At 49.1% G+C, this 16,028-nt stretch overlaps 1 protein-coding gene across 1 annotated transcript in view; it reads left to right on the top strand.

Annotated features, from left to right (window-relative positions):
* LOC111145852 (membrane associated ring-CH-type finger 4) overlaps positions 1 to 16,028 on the top strand; it is a 106,767-nt gene that overhangs the window by 73,122 nt on the left and 17,617 nt on the right. The window contains exons 2-3 of the mRNA XM_022501132.1: positions 8,492 to 8,647; positions 13,621 to 13,813. Coding sequence (XP_022356840.1) covers positions 8,492 to 8,647; positions 13,621 to 13,813 — 349 coding nt within the window. The remainder of the gene's footprint in view (positions 1 to 8,491; positions 8,648 to 13,620; positions 13,814 to 16,028) is intronic.

Here is a 16,028-nt window from a genome sequence, read left to right as displayed (position 1 = left end):
CAATGAACTACTTCTACTCTTATGTCCATTCTTCCCCCAACCAAGGATATATGGCTTCTGGGTCTACCCTGGAGGGGAAATTCTGATTTTAAGGCTTTAGGTCCTCTGTGTCTTCCCAGTGGAGCATTGTAAGGCAATTGTAACTTTCCTTATTAATCTAGACTGCATCTCAGAGAAAACTTTAATCTATTACTCTGCTTACAAAAATCTCTCTCTCTTAATTTTGACTTAAGCAGTATCAGATGGGGAGGATCTGCCAAGGGTTGGAGTGTGAGGAGGAAGCGAGGGGGAGGTTAGCCTGAGCTCCCCACTATCACATCAATTACTACCCAGTGAATACTGCCTGAAATTAACTTCTGAGGAAAGGGGAAAAGGGGACAAGGATTTCTGCCTTTGTGTTTATATGTTTATGGGGGGAGCCCACAAGGTCAGCTGTCTGTTGGGAGCTGGAAAAGTAAGGATCTGATGAACAGACTGCTGGGGGCAGGAGAAAAGGAGACAAGCTAGTGACGCTAGAGTGGCGGAGATGTGGTGGGTATAGCCTGATGGACAGAACTGGTTTCAGAGCCTTCCTCTGCCTTTCTCTTGAGCAAGTAACAGCCTCTTTGAGTGGGTTTCTGTATCTGTAAAACAGGAGAAGTAATCATTAGCCTCATTTGGTTATTGAGGTAGTAGGTGGTAGAATGTCAATGAAAGCACTTTGTTAGAATTGTAAAGTGTTTATAACATTAGGCTTATTAATAGGAGAATGTTACTTAAAGGGGGAAGAGAAAAAGTAAGGAAATTGATCAACGTTGGAAGTAGGTGTGAAGGTGGGCTTAGAGAGAGGGAGCTCTGCTATCACCCCTCTGATAACCCCTTACGTGAGAGCCAGCATTTGCCGAGAGTTTACCATGTGCCAGGCGTGGTGCTAAATATATTTCCTTACTACCCTCCACCCCCAGTCTCACAGATGGGGGAGGAGGGTAATAATAGAAAGGACCCTCCATGCTGCCAGCAATCATACCTTATTACTCCAGTCTAATCACTCTTAAACTCCCCCAGATGGACTATTTTATACCGATTCTCAGACCTCCAACACCACCTTCCCCACCTTCACTCTCAGCCCATGACTTTGCTTCATATTATTAAATAATATTCATATTATTTAATGAATAAATAAGGAAAACTTGCCAGATCTATGGTTAATTCTCAGTTCTCATCCAATTTGACCCATCAGCAGCATTTGACAAGGCTGATGGCCCCCTTTTTTGGAAGCATGTTGTCTTCTTGTTTCACTGTTGGAACACACATGTTCCACACTATTCATATTATTTAATGACTAAGTCAAGGAAAACTTGCCAGATCTATGGTTAATTCTCAGTTCTCATCCAATTTGACCCATCAGCAGCATTTGACAAGGCTGATGGCCCCCTTTTTTGGAAGTATGTTGTCTTCTTGTTTCACTGTTGGAACACACATGTTCCACACATTGTGGAAATCTGTGAATGGAGAAACCACTGGAGTATTCCTTTCTTATCTCACTGACCTTCCCTCTCAGTCCCTTCTCCTAGTACTTTCCCATCTCCCAAGTTCTGACATGTTGGCGTCCTCCAGGGGGCAGCCATGGTATCCCACCCTTCCCCTACCCACACTTGCTCCTTTGGTGATTTCACCCAGGCTCATGGCCTTAAACACCGTCTGTATGTCAATGACTCTCAGATTGAGGTCTTGAACCTGGACCACTCCCCTAAACTCCAGACTAGGATCTATTGCAGTCTCTGAAGCCTATTTAACAGGCATCTCGAAGATGACATATCCAAAACTCAGCTTCCAGTCTGACCTCTAAAACCTGCTGTACCCTCAATCTTTCCCATCTCAAATGAGAGCAATTCGCCATCCTTCTCATGGCGCAGGTCAAAATCAGCGTCATCCTTGTTTTCCTTCCTCTCATCCACCCGTCTAATCCATCAGCAAATCTTGTTATTTGTGTCTTCAAAATGTATCTAGAAATGGACCACTTTGCAGAACCCTTGCTGCATGCATACAGGTCCGAAACACCATCATTACCCATCCGGAAGCCTGCAACAGCCTCCTGTCTTTCTCCTTGGCTCTTCTGTCTAGTCTGTTTTCAAGACAGCAGCCAAAGGGATCCTATCAAACATGGTCAGGTCACATTATTCTCCTCAAAATGCTCGTGATTTCCCATCTCATTCACAGTAAGGGCAAAGTCCTTACAATGGCCCACAAGCCCCTTCTGATTTGTCCCTCATTCTTCATCCTTATTATGTCTCTGAACTCATCTCCTATTCCTCTTTCCCTCACTCACTTTACCCCAGACACTCAAGCCTCCCTACAATATGCCAGGCATGCTTCTGCCTCAGGACCTTTGCACTGAAATATTCAGCCCCCAGATATCCTCATGGTTTGCGCCCTGACCTTCAAGTCTTCGCACAAATGTCCCCATTTGGTGAGGCCTTTCATAGCCACTTTATTTAGAATCTCACCTTGCCCCTTTCCTGGTATTCTATTTTCCTTTCCCCTGCTAATTTTTCTGCATAACACATGATAGCATCTTTTTTTTTTTTAATTTCTTTTCAGCGTAACAGTATTCATTGTTTTTGCACCACACCCAGTGCTCCATGTAATCCGTGCCCTCTCTAATACCCACCACCTGGTTCCCCAAACCTCCCACCCCCTGCCCCTTCAAAACCCTCAGATTGTTTTTCAGAGTCCATATCTCTCATGGTTCACCTCCCCCTTCCAATTTCCCTCAACTCCCCTCTCCTCTCCATCTCCCCTTGTCCTCCATGCTATTTGTTATGCTCCACAAATAAGTGAAACCGTATGATAATTGACTCTCTCTGCTTGACTTATTTCACTCAGCATAATCTCTTCCAGTCCCGTCCATGTTGATACAAAAGTTGGGTATTCATCCTTTCTGATGGAGGCATCATACTCCATAGTGTATATGGACCACATCTTCCTTATCCATTCGTCCATTGAAGGGCATCTTGGTTCTTTCCACAGTTTGGTGACCGTGGCCATTGCTGCTACAAACATTGAGGTACAGATGGCCCTTCTTTTCACTACATCTGTATCTTTGGGGTAAATACCCAGTAGTGCAATTGCAGGGTCATAGGGAAGCTCTACTTTTAATTTCTTGAGGAATCTCCACACTGTTTTCCAAAGTGACTGCACCAACTTGCATTCCCACCAACAGTGTAAGAGGGTGCACATGATAGCATCTTAGGTACTCGTAGTCTTTTTATATTTTTTATTGTCTGCCTCTCTCTACTAGACAATTTTGATCAGTTCCACTCACTGCTGTATCCTTGTCACCTAGAACAGAACTTGGAACATACTAGATGAATATCTGATGAATAAGGAATGACTGAATGAGGCCCAGAGAGGTTAAGCAACTTTCTCAGGGTCACACAGATTGTAAGAGCCTGGATATACCTGAGACTTCCTAAGATTAGAGTCCAAGCTCTTAACCACCATCAGAGTGTCAGTAGAGGAAGATGCCCCCAGGCTGCACCCCCGGGCTAGGGTTCTTGTTGTCTCCTTTGTTTGGATCTTCTGGAGCTGCAAACCGCAGCAGGGCTGGAGTCTTTGCGTCACTAGACTGTATTTGTTTCCTTCTGCTCCGTGGCAGGAATGCTCGGTGCCCATGTGGGTGGCAGGGGAAATCTTGGCTTACCTGCCACTACCATGGCAACCAGGTGACCTAAGGACTCCAGAAGTAAGCCCTTTCAGATTGAGACAGAGAAGAATTGAAGCAAGCCGGAAACAAACAGAAAGAAATCTGTGAATGGAGAAACCACTGGAGTCTTGCACCTGCAGCTTTCTGTGTCATCAGCAGCGAGGAGAATCCGTCCTGTTCTCTTCCCCACCCACCAGCTCAGCCGCCACCAAGGGCTGCGGATCAGCTGGTCCTGCCTCCTGCCTCTAGCATGACCCCACTTCACCCCTCCAAGAGGCCCGTGCTCTTCTGCTCAGCATCCCCAGGGAAGGGAAGAGCCCCGCCCTCCATTCCCAGTGCTCTCAGCGTCCCCCTCATGACACAGAGGACAGTCCTGGGCCGTGAGCTGGCAGATCTGTGTTGTGACCCCTTACCCATGTCACAGGGGTGGACTCCCCTCTCTCGGGAGCTCTGTTGAACTTTACCGAAGGCATGGCTCCCTCCTCCCCGTAGGGAGTAAAATAGAGCTGTAGTAGGAAGAAAACTATGCAATTGAGGTCCTCATGGAAACGTGAGTTACAATTGTAAAACTCGCCCAGAAGGATTTACTTGTGCCAGGCGCTGTCTCCAGCACTTCTGTGGGCGTGACCGCACTCAATCCTTATAGCCACCCTCGGAGGGGGCAAGAGTTGCCTGCAGCAGAAAGATAAAGAAGCCTCAGAGAGCGTGAGGGACTTGCCCAAGTTTGCGCAGCTCGTGAGCATGAAGAGGCATTCAAACCTAAGGAGTCCATCTCTGAAAACATGCTCTGCATTCCTCCCCCACACGCTGTCCCTTGGAGGCCAGGGGCTTTGAGAAGACCCGAGTTTTCTTGCCTTAGCCATTCCCTGGGCCCCAGAGCCCCGAGCAGATCATTGAGGAGTGTCTGGTGCCCTTTGCAATTAACAATCCTCTTTGATGTGTGGCGTTTGCAGAGCTCAGCAGACAGGATGGTAAAAATAAATAAATAAATAAATAAATAAAATGTAAAATAAAAATTACCAAAAAAAAGATGGTAATGATCGCCCCAGCCCAAGGGCTGGAGCCTCAGGAGCTGGGCCAGGGGTGGGGGGCCCATGCTCTGCCACACCCTGGGGCCCCTCCCATCAGCACACACTCCAGACTGTGCACCTGTGACATGCTGGGCTCTGCGGGACACACAGGAGCAGCCCGAATCCTGGAAGACAAGTGCCAAGTTCTGGTTTCGGTGCAGGGAGAAGAGACAGATGTGCAGCTAGCAGGCCTGAGAAACTTGGTGGAGGGGCTGGGGGGCGGAGGGTGCAGGCAGGGGTGTGGGAGGGACGGGGGTGGGACAGAGGGCCCAGGAGGGATGAACAGAGCAGGGTGGTAAGCCACTTGGTGTTTGGTGTCAGAAAGACCAGCCTTCCCGTTCTGGCCATGCCGCTGGCCAGCTGAGTGACCTGCAGCTGGTCACTGAACCTTCCTCTTCCTGGCCTCAGAGATGTTCACCACTTCCGTTGCCCGGCTCCAACACGCCAGCTTTTAATGGAATTGACTGCAGAGCTCATCTTCATGAAGTCGGGCCACTGGCTCAGTTCCACTTCTCCTGCTCCTGACCCGTCAAAGACAGAAAAGCGTCCACATTAAGGCCTCCTACAAGCCTTAAACATAAAGAAAATTATGGCCCTTCTCCCAAATGTACATAAAAATATACTAGATCATAAAATACAAAACTTATGTAAATGCCAAGGTTAAAATAACATCTTTCCAGATTTACTATTTTTTTGCCCAAATCCTGGATTGCTTCCTTCATCAGAGTGAAACTTTTCCAACAGTTTTGGTGTCCTTGCTTTCTAATCTTTGTAGCACCTGAAATGAGTTCCTATTCTGTCTTCTTCATTGTCTGGTTCTGGAGGACGAGGAGCCCCCAGGGAGACAGCACCCATTTGGCCTCTAGGCCCCATAGCCAGGCACTGGGACCAGGCCGGGTCATGCTGTCCCTGTCCCCACATATTGTGTGGGGGTCCGGGGCCCCCAGTGAGCGCTGGTGGTGTGGTCACCCTTCCTGAGTCATGTTGGAGAGCCCAGGTCTTGTCATCGGTTGTGCAGAGCCAATAGCCCTTTCTGCCCTGTCTCCCCGCTGCCGCTTGGAAGCAAGGAGTTCAGTCTTCTCTGTCACTTGGTGGCGTTGCCAGGGACCGGAAGTCATGTCTCCTACTTCATTGGCAATTTGACATGGCTGCTTAACAACCCGATTAATCAAACCCAGCTCATCCTGTTAGAATTAATGAGCCCAGGAAAGGCTGCCATGAATAATGAGGGATTTTGCCCCTCCCCCAGCACCTCTCTCTGCTCACTCCCTCTTAGTTCTTTCTCCGAGTTACACAGCAACTACTCACTACCCAGTGCCATTAGACCTGGAAGGCTGTGGCAGGTGCCCAGCAATTTGGGCATCTCCTACCTCTTCTACTCTCCTAGGCACCATGGCTGTCCACCAGGTGCCAGAACTAGCCATGTCCTCGGGGATCAAAACTTCCTGTTCATCAAAGAGATAGGAATGCATTTTGCCATCAACACTGCAAGGAGGATCTGCTTCAGGCACTGCACTAGGTGCTAAGGACGGAAAGTTAGATAAGCTATTGTCCCTGTAAGCGGTCATGGTGCAGGAACCCAGAGAGAAACGGGAGAAGTGCTACAACAGTGGGTATGAAAAGGGTGAGAGCTACAGTGAAGGGGGCCTGTCAATACTGGAGGAGTGGAGTGGGGAACTGGGAAGGGTTTACGGAGATGAGGCACTCTGAGCATTTCTGCTACCAAGTTCATTTATGGCATGTACATATGCTGAGTGCTGGGCACTGAGCAAGGTGCGGGGGTCTGGAAGTCCACAAATGGACATGGTTCCCATTCTCATGGAGCAGACATCTCATCCCCGTTCTTCAGGGCAGTGCAGGGAACCTGAGCAGACACTTGATTAATTTTTTCATTTACTCATTCAAACACAGCTATTGTTGAGGGCCTTCAGGGAGTAGGGTGAGGCATTGAGGGGATAGGGTCCAAAGATGAACCACCCCTGATCCCTGCCTTCCAGAGCTTCTCTGAACATTAGAGAGGCATACTCACAAGTCCTTACAAGGATGTGCTCAGTGCTCTAACACGTACATACCCAAGGCACTCTGCAAAAGGTGCTTAGAGATCAAAGCTCTGAGCTCAACCTGCAGAAGACTCAACCTGGGGCGACTCCCTGTAGGAGACGGCATTGGAACTGTGGTGAAGATGAGAAGCAGTTTGACAGACAGACCAATATAAGAATATTCTAGACCTCATCCAGGCCAAGTTGTGGTCTTTGAGTGACAGGGGATGAATTGGAAGGGAAAGATGATTCTATGCATCTTTGGAGGAAACAGCTGGTTCTGCAGTCTATGGCAAAGAACATGATTAAATATGTTTTATAGGTCAGGTGCTTCTGTGCTTGCTTATCCAAAACTGGGAGCAAGATGTGGTTTCTCGAATGATGGAATCTCCAGATTAGCAGGGATACGGTTTAAGTGACCAAATTGCAAACACACCAGTTCGGGGCTCAGGACCATCTTCTGGGTCCTTTGGCAGGAGAGAGATGGAAGGGCTGGGTCCAGAATAAATGAAGTGGGGGTGGGAAGGTGGGTATAGGAAGTAAGGAGAAAGGGAAACCTGGAGTAAGTCAGAAGAAAGCCCAGGTTGGGGGAGGTGGGTGGGCCCAACTGCTTAAATCTCTAGGAAAGTAAATGAAGGAGTTGAGTCGGTTGGATTTAGCAAGCAGAAACCATGGACTCTGAGTTGGGAGGGGGAAAGACAACACATTGGGGAGAGAGGGCAAAGGGAGGGGAGAGAGAAAGGAAAGGGGTTGTGGAGGCTCATGGAGACACTTCAGGCCACCATGTCAGGTCTGGCAGGAAGCCAAAGCCCACCAGCTTCAGTCATGGTCATGGACATGTTGTCACAGGGTATACAGGAGGCTAAGCCCATCTCTGTGATCCACTCACGCCATCTAGCTGGGCCGGGTCCTCTGCCTCTCTGCTTCCAGATCTGTCCAGACTAGGCTTCACATCCACTCCCAGCCAGGCCCCAAGTTCATGCCTGCAGAGATACACATCCCACCTCTTGGGTACCTGGGTTCAGCCCTGTCCCCACCTGCCAAGCTTTTGCCAACCAGAGACTCAGGGCAGGAGGCTTCACAGAGGGACAGGGGTCTCCATGTGCTGGCCTGCAGGGGAGTACAAAGGTCCCAAACTTGGACCAAATGAATGCTCACAATAAATTTAGAAGACCTGCTTTTGTTGTTGACATTTCACTATTGGGAGGCTTTACATAAAAATTGTCACCCAGATTCCCACGTGTACAGTGGGATGGAGCTAATGGTGGCTGTCCCTTTAACTTGGGGTCTGGGCCTTAGATTGGCCCCAGTCCCTAGAGCTGCCTTGTGTCACTTGCATGGTCTTTCTGCCTCTGAGAGCATCTGAGTTTGAGACCCCTTTACAGAGAAGTCCATCAGGCTGACAGGGGGCTTTGGATGGCAGAGGGCTTCCATAAAAATCGACCCACTCATTTCACAGGCACCCTAGGACTTGGGCAGCCCCCAATGGGAGCCAAGGCACCAAAATGCTAGTTGAGTGCTCTGAAGCTGCCTGACTCCCCTGTTCCCCGTGGATTCTGGTGCTTCCCACCAAAGCCAGTGACCAGTTTAAGTGGTGTGGTCTGTCCTACCTCAGTGGCCCAAACCACCACTCCAGCCGCCACCCACCTGCCAGACTTCAGATCCAGAACTCACCACCTTCTGCCTCTCTCCTGCAGGGGGAGCTGCTGAGCCCGTGCCGCTGTGATGGCTCAGTCAAGTGCACGCACCAGCCCTGCCTCATCAAGTGGATCAGCGAGCGGGGCTGCTGGAGCTGTGAGCTGTGCTACTACAAGTACCACGTCATTGCCATAAGCACAAAAAATCCTCTGCAGGTATGACCGGGGCGGGAGAATGGTTTCTCTAGCGTGGAGAAAAGGAACAAGATGGGCTAGTTGGGCACGATTGCCGTGGCATGCGGGCAGATGGGATGAGAGAGCTCTTGTGTTTTCTCCTCAGCCTTAGCAAGAAGAGAAAGGGATGGGGCAGAGACAGAAGGAAGATTTAGAAGGAAAGAGGTGTGGAGAAGTAGATGGTAGACAGGATCAGTGAGCTAAGGGATGGATGGATGAGTGGATGGATGGATGGGTATAAGGGTGAGTGGATGGATAGATGGTGGATGGATGGATAGACGGAAAGAAGGATGGATGGATAGATGGGTATAAGGGTGGGTGGATGGATAGATGGGTGCATGGAAGGAAGGGTGGGGAGGCAGGGAGGAGAATAAAAGGAATAGGGCAGATGAGAGTAGGATGGAAAAAAGATGAAGGGTGAGAGGTGTGGGAGAAAGACTGAGGAAAGCTAAGAGAGGAAAAGCAGAAATAAGGAGCAGACTCAGTGGCCCATCCCAGACTTTAAGGTGCATCCAGTTCACCTGGAATCTTGCTAAAATGCAGACTGTGACTCAGGAGTCCAGGGCTGGGCCTTAGATTCTGCATTTCTAACAACCTCTGGGTGATGCTGATGCTGCTGGCCCACAGACCACACTCCATGTGACGAGGGCCAGAGAAAAATGGAGAAGAGACAGGAGAGGGAGGCAGCGAGAAACAGAATGGAAAGAAGGAAAAGGAGGGACTGAGAAGGGGCTACCATCAGGGGCAAGGGAAGAGCGGCCAGGCGGGAGTGGGGTCTGTCACACGGATTCCAGGGATTGGGACAGGGCTGTACCCCCATCCTCCCCCACCCTCTGGCCCTACCCTGACACATCCCTCATCCCCAGCGCAGCTGGTGGGCCCTACTCCACCTCGTAAATCCTCCAAACCCAAGGGCTTTCCCTGCGCAGTGCACCCGCATATAGAGAGCACTTGGCTTCTGAAAATACCTGCACCTATGCGGGGGTCAGCCGATCGGGTTGCCTCATAAGCAATGAGCCGCTTCGCTCCTCCTTTTCTTGGGGGGAGGGGAAGAGTGGATTCTGCCAGCCCAGGAGGGCAAGGGTGTGGTGTGACTGTGGGGCTGGAGGCTTCCTGTGCAGGGGCAGCGGGAAACCTGGAGCCAGGAATGAGTGCGCGCGCGCGCGTGTGTGTGTGCGTGTGTGTGTGTGTGTGTGTGTGTGTGTGTCCGCGCTAGGACATGCCTGTGGGCCAGCAGGGAGCGTCACTTCTGGAAGGAGGCCTTAAAACTCCCAGGCACCTCAGAGGAAGGGTCAGAATGAGAGGGGCCTCTCCAGGTGCTGGTCCCATCTTTGGTCATTCATTTCAAATCTCCAAGTGTCTTCAAGTAGCAGGTTGTGAGACTGCTGATTCCATGACCTCTGGGCTGCGTTTGCTCTCTTCGCAGCTCTTTCGAGACTTGGAAAAGGGTCAGAGTCTGGATCCACAGGCCCACCCCAAAATAACCCCTTGGCTCATAAACAGGCACCAGACCTTGACTCATAAAATGAAAAACCATTTAGGGATCATCCCCCCCATCCCCGGGAGTAAAAAAAAAAAGAAAGAAAAAAGAAAAGGTTATTCTGATCTCTTAAGTATGGTGAGCAAATGGCTGTGTTGACAACACTGATTCATGAATTTAAGTGACTAACATGCCTTTCACTATGAGTTTCTAAGCCCTGGGGACTCCCTCTGATTCTGTTGTTCCTGGAAATGCATGATGTGTGCTCAGTAACTGCCGCTGCACTTTTCCAGATAGCACCAGAAGAAGGAAGTAGTTTGGCCTAGTGGCAGTGTTGTGTGGTTGTGGTTCAGCTTGTCCCAGCTGTGTGTCCTGGGCTTCTCAGGCCCAGGCAAGAGTAGGATGGCTACTGTGGAGCAGACCGAGCTCCTACAGTCAGCGGAAGCACCTACCGTCAGGGACGCAACAGGGGGCCCCTCCAGCAAGCAAGAGGCTCCATGGCGGAGAAGGGGGGGCGCGGGGAGAGGGCACCAGGGGGACAAGCTTCTGCTGTCAGAGCGGGGGCACTTCACCCACGTCTCTGGTCCTCCAACACACGGGCCAACCCCCATCCAAAGTTGTGAGAAATAGCGCTCGCCAAGGCACATTATTTCAGTGACAATCCGCAAGTTTCAGTTTCTAGCGGAAAAGCCATGGAGAAAGGAATCTCGGGTTGGCCTCGGGGCTTTCTGGTTGCTCCTCACCCTCTCTCTGCTACAACTGAACTATAGTTATATAAACAAACATTTAGTTAGTGCTCCCTGGGGGTGAGTCACTCTAAGTCTTCACATATATTATCTCATTTAATACCGAAAACAACCTAGGGCTGTGGGCACTGTTCTTCCCAATTCACAGATGACACAGTGGAGGGACAATTTGCTCACAGTTACCTTGGTGGGGTGGGCTTGCACAGAGGGTCTCACTCCTTTGACCTTCGGTGCATAGGCATGGCTTGGCTGAGTGCATTTGGGAATGTCCCACCTGAAAAAAAAAAAAAAGGAATACCCCATCTGGACATGCGTCACTGTATTTTTGCTCAAACATACTGAAGAGTGGAAATGACAGCTGCTCGTCCCCATCAAGGAATTCTTTCATTCAACCTCACAGTACTCTAGGGAGTGAGAAGGGCCAGTTATTTCTGTTTTTATGAAAGGGAAAACTAACAGTCCTTACGACTTACTGACTTCTCCTAGGTGACTCTTTGTAAGCTGCAATAGAGCTCAGCCAGAACGGGGTCCTGACCCCTCCCTTGCTCAGTGCCCCTTCCTGGGGTCAAAGGAAACAGCCGATCCTGGTGCTGCAGTCCAGGGGGGATACTGGGATCGGAACCTCCTTAGGAATACTGGGATCATGATACTGGGATCAGAACCTTGTTAGGAATGAAGCCCCAGTGTTGGGGTAGCAGAGTCTCTGGAGCTCTTCTCCCCTTCCCAGCCTCCCTTGGAGGTCTCAGAGCTGTCTTGTTCTCTCTCGCTCTTTGCAGCTCTGTTCCCCACTCGTTACCTAGAGGTTCCCATGGGACACACAGGAGGAAAGCCTGTCTACAGCACCCCACCCTGTTCCCTTCTCATCATGCTTCAGACCGTAGTCAGTGACTGAGGTTCTACAGTTCATTGGGGGACCAGGCATTAGGGTGGCTTTAGGGACTAAGGCACTTTCTGTGCCTCTATATTTGGGGGTTTTGAAGTCTGGAGCAGGAGAAAGTGAAGGTTATTGATGACTCAGTGGTCAAACCAAAAAGCTCCATCAGGAACCCTCTTCCTAGACAGAGAGGCAGGCTCTAGAGGAAGCATTTGTGGTCTAGTATTTGAGAGGAGTCTGTAGGTTCAGACCACCTTCTGGAAAATTCCCTTGCTCTGTGTAGACCCAGGCTGGAGGAAGCAGTGGAAAATTGAAAGGCCTGATTACCTGTAGTAGGATGCTATCTGTACAATTAAAGGTAAAGGCTGATGTCCTACATCTAGAACAGCAAGTGAAATGTATTCCAATGGTTACCATTCCTTAGGAGCTGCTGGTCAGTTATCCTGGAGCCAGAATGAGTGCTTGCATCCATGCCATTTAGTGTGGAAGAAGGACTCGCTGTTGGGAGATGGAATGTTGTCTGGTTTTTCTGGGGAGTTCAGGCTGAAACGCCTGCTGGGGGTATTCTCTGGGCTTTACACAAATCCCGACAATCACAAGATGGTACTGCACTCCAGCTTCCCAAATGGAATCCTGTTACTTTGCTGCTTAAAACCGTTCCGTAGCATCCTATTTACTCATAGGACACAGCCAAAATTCTGTGCATATTCTTCAAGATTCTACATGGTCTCCTCTTCTTATTTTTCCAGCTGTCTTACCCCACACTCCCTTTTGCTCTCTGCTCCACCCTTTCTGGTCTTCTTCCAGGTTTCCATACTCACTATATATATTTTTTTCCACCACTGGACCTTTGCACATGCTTTCTCCTCTGCCTAGAGCACTCTTCCCTCCTCTCTTCACCTGAACTCCTTCTCAACCCAAGCATTGCTTCTTCTGACAAGTCGAATCTGCCTATCAAAGGCTCTCATAGTTCTATGTACCTCCATCACTTATGCCTGATGAACTATAGCTGTAAATACATTATTTGATCATCTGTGTTCCCTAGACTATAAATTCTATGAGGACAGAAATCTTATATGTTTTTGCTTACTGCTTTATCTCCAGCACCTAGCAGAGTACATATTTGTTGAGTGAGAGCATGAATAAATCCCAAACTAAAATCCAACTCCAGGCACATTTAGGCCTGTGCTACTAAGGCCAGCCATAGAATCATAGAATTTCAGAGTTAAAGCCCACCCACACCCCAGCCTTCAATCTGTCCATCAATACTGCTGTTAGCATAATGCTTTTTCTGTTAAAAAATGAAATCTCAGCGTTCACAGATAGTAAAGTATATTGTTTTTCTTCTCTCTCCCCCACATCCTGTGTCCTCTCCTTGTCTGTTGAATTGGTAATCGCTAGCATTTATATTAAATGACATGCCAGGTGTTGTTGTAGAAAATAAGTTAAAAAAAAAAAAAAGGCCTGGGCCCTATTAGTGTGAAAATAAACAGTGCTGCTCTGAAAAGAATATTCTGGGCCCCAGAATACCACCCTCACTGGCCTATACTTTCACTTTGTCTGCATCATAATCAATCATAAAGGCCTTTCTTCCCAGCCACGGCTGCCCAGAACCTCCTCCCTACAATAACTTCTTCCCGTTTGGTGTGATACCAGTTTCCTCCATAATGAAAGGGGAACATAAAACTCAGAATGTTGGAACAATAACCATTGTGTTCCTAGTTTAAAAGCCTTGTATTAAATCCAAAACCTGAGGTAAGAGGTTGTGACAGCAGAAGGAAAAGGGATGGGAATGGGGTGGAAATGGGATAGGGGCATCCAAGCAACAGCTAACCTGTCTTTGTCTTCTTTGCAGTGGCAGGCCATCTCTCTGACAGTCATTGAGAAGGTTCAGATTGCAGCTGCCATCTTGGGTTCCCTCTTCCTCATCGCCAGTATCTCTTGGCTTATCTGGTCAACCTTCAGTCCCTCAGCAAAATGGCAACGCCAAGACCTCCTCTTCCAGATCTGCTATGGGATGTATGGATTCATGGATGTGGTGTGCATAGGTGGGTCTGGGGGTTTGTCTCTATGGGAAGTGGGGAGCCATATGCTGGTGAGCTAGACAAATCTCTCAGGACCCCTCCCTCTGAAATGTCGAAGCACAAGGCTTGAGAGCTATAAGCTCGGTAGGAGCCAACACTTTAGATTTAAGGTGTCAGTGGGGTGGGGGAGGAGGCAAGCCAATGAGGAAGATCTAAATCTTTCCGAAGCAAATCTGTTCTTGCCCAGTTGAAGATAAGGATAAGGAGGATTGCCTCTAAGGAGACGAGAAAGGTCAGTTGGTCAGTCTGTCTGCTTCAAATAGAATGTGGAAGCTCTCCTCTCTGTTGTGTTCTCCATGGCTGCCAAGCCGTGACAAGGGATGACTATACATTTAATCCATTCACGTCCCAGCAAAATGCCCAGAAACAGCCATCGTGATACCTGCCCCTCTCCGCTTTTCTTCAGCTTTCCATGAGCCGATTATAATGCCCCAGATGTCTCTAGTCTGGTGGTTTTCAAACTGTATATAGTCCCGATGTTCCACACACAGCTTCAGGAACCAGTTTGGGAGTGGGCAATGGAACGCAGTGCAGACAGGCTCCGAATCTTCACCCTTGCTTCACCTTGAGTTTTGGTACTTTTATCCACTTATATACGTTTCTGTTCTAAATTACTCTTCGGTGTTTGAGAAAAAAAGTTGGAAACCCTCCACTTTAATTCCTGCCTGTTCCCTTATACCAGTCCCAAATCTGTGCTCCTTCCTCTTCTACTAAGTTAGGTTGATTGGTGGAGGCCTGGGTCTTTTTGTTCTTCCACACAGATGCTTTTGGTTTTCAACTCTGGAGCTGTCATTCAAGTGACTGAGGTCCTGGTTTTCTCTCAGGGACATGAAGCACTGGTCATTCAGCCTAATCTGGAAGTCTCAGGTTGTCCCCTAGGCCATGGTGCTGATAGCATTGAAGTTCCACAGTTGTGTTTTCTGGGCTTTGGTTTGTATATTTTATCAAATATGCTACACTGCTCTGTTTGGCAGGAAAACATCTATTAGCTAGAATTTGGCTGGGAGGATGCTATGTGAGTTTCTTTGGGGTTCTTTAATATCAGAGTCAGAGAGGCCTGGAGACTCACATGCTGATTATAGCAGCCAGAGACCAGTGATGCTGGCACTTGGATACTTGTCTTAGCATCTCGCTCCCTCTCTCTGCTAGCTAAACCAATATATCCACCCTGAGTTCAACAGCCTTTTTAAAAGCATCCTTTTATGGCACCTGGACAGACGGCCCAGGTTTGGAGGACTGTGGAAGAGAGGACTGTGAATGGGGAGGAATTTGACTTTGAGCATTTCTAATTTAGTTCCCCCTCCACCAAAATCCCTTCCTACCCCACTGAGGCATGGGTGGTGGCTGCCAGAAACCAGGTGTGTCTCCATATGGAAGTGTACAGCTCTGGCATGAAGGAGGGCAGCAGCGGAGGGCCTGGAGGAGCCTCTCCAGCTGCCCTTCATTCTCCTTCAGGCAGGCTTTTGACTGGTCCTGATGTGTGCTTTGACGAGACTTGCTTTCCTGTCGTGTGTGTATCAGTCAGCTTTGGCTGCAGTAATAGGCAACTCCAGCACTGCAGTGCCTCATGACAATGGGCATTTATTTCCCGTGGCTAGGCCTGCCTGATGGCTGTGGCTCAGCTGGCCTTGGTCGGCTTGGCTTCTGACTAAGTATTGGGTTCCAACCTGAGTGGCTCCTTGTGCTGGGGCCCAGGCTAAAGGGGCAGGGACTGCTGGGGTATACCCTTCTAGCTAGGTACAAGAGCACAAGAGGACTGGTGGAAACTTGCAGGGCCTCTCGAAGCTTCTGCTCAATACTGGTTTACTGTCCCCTCCACAGCCCATGGGCCAAAGCAAGTCATCAAAGAGCCCAACATCAGTGTGGGGGTGGGTGAGGGAAGCATATTCCTCTTCCCCTGAAGGGAACATGGGAGGGAAAGAGGAGCATAAATGCCACCTGCCATGCAGGGCTTCATAGATTTGAAGACTGAGATGAGTGAATATAGAAGAGATCATGGGATCAACCCGTACAACTCCTGTTTTGAAGTTGAGAGAACTGGGGCTCAGAGAAAGGAAGTGATCTGCTCAGGATTGCTCAGCTGGGAATAGAAGCAAGGTCTCCTGATTGTCAGTCCAGTGCTCTTTCCGTTATCTTCTTGCATCAGACAGCAGGAGTCTTCAGTGTACCTTATGCATAA

Source organism: Enhydra lutris, unplaced genomic scaffold, assembly GCF_002288905.1.
Source record: "Enhydra lutris kenyoni isolate GAN:26980312 unplaced genomic scaffold, ASM228890v2 scaffoldscaffold1, whole genome shotgun sequence".
NCBI classification, from domain to species: Eukaryota; Metazoa; Chordata; class Mammalia; order Carnivora; family Mustelidae; genus Enhydra; species Enhydra lutris.
The sequence above is the reverse complement of the archived record's forward strand: the minus strand, read 5'-3'. Positions and strand labels throughout refer to the sequence as shown.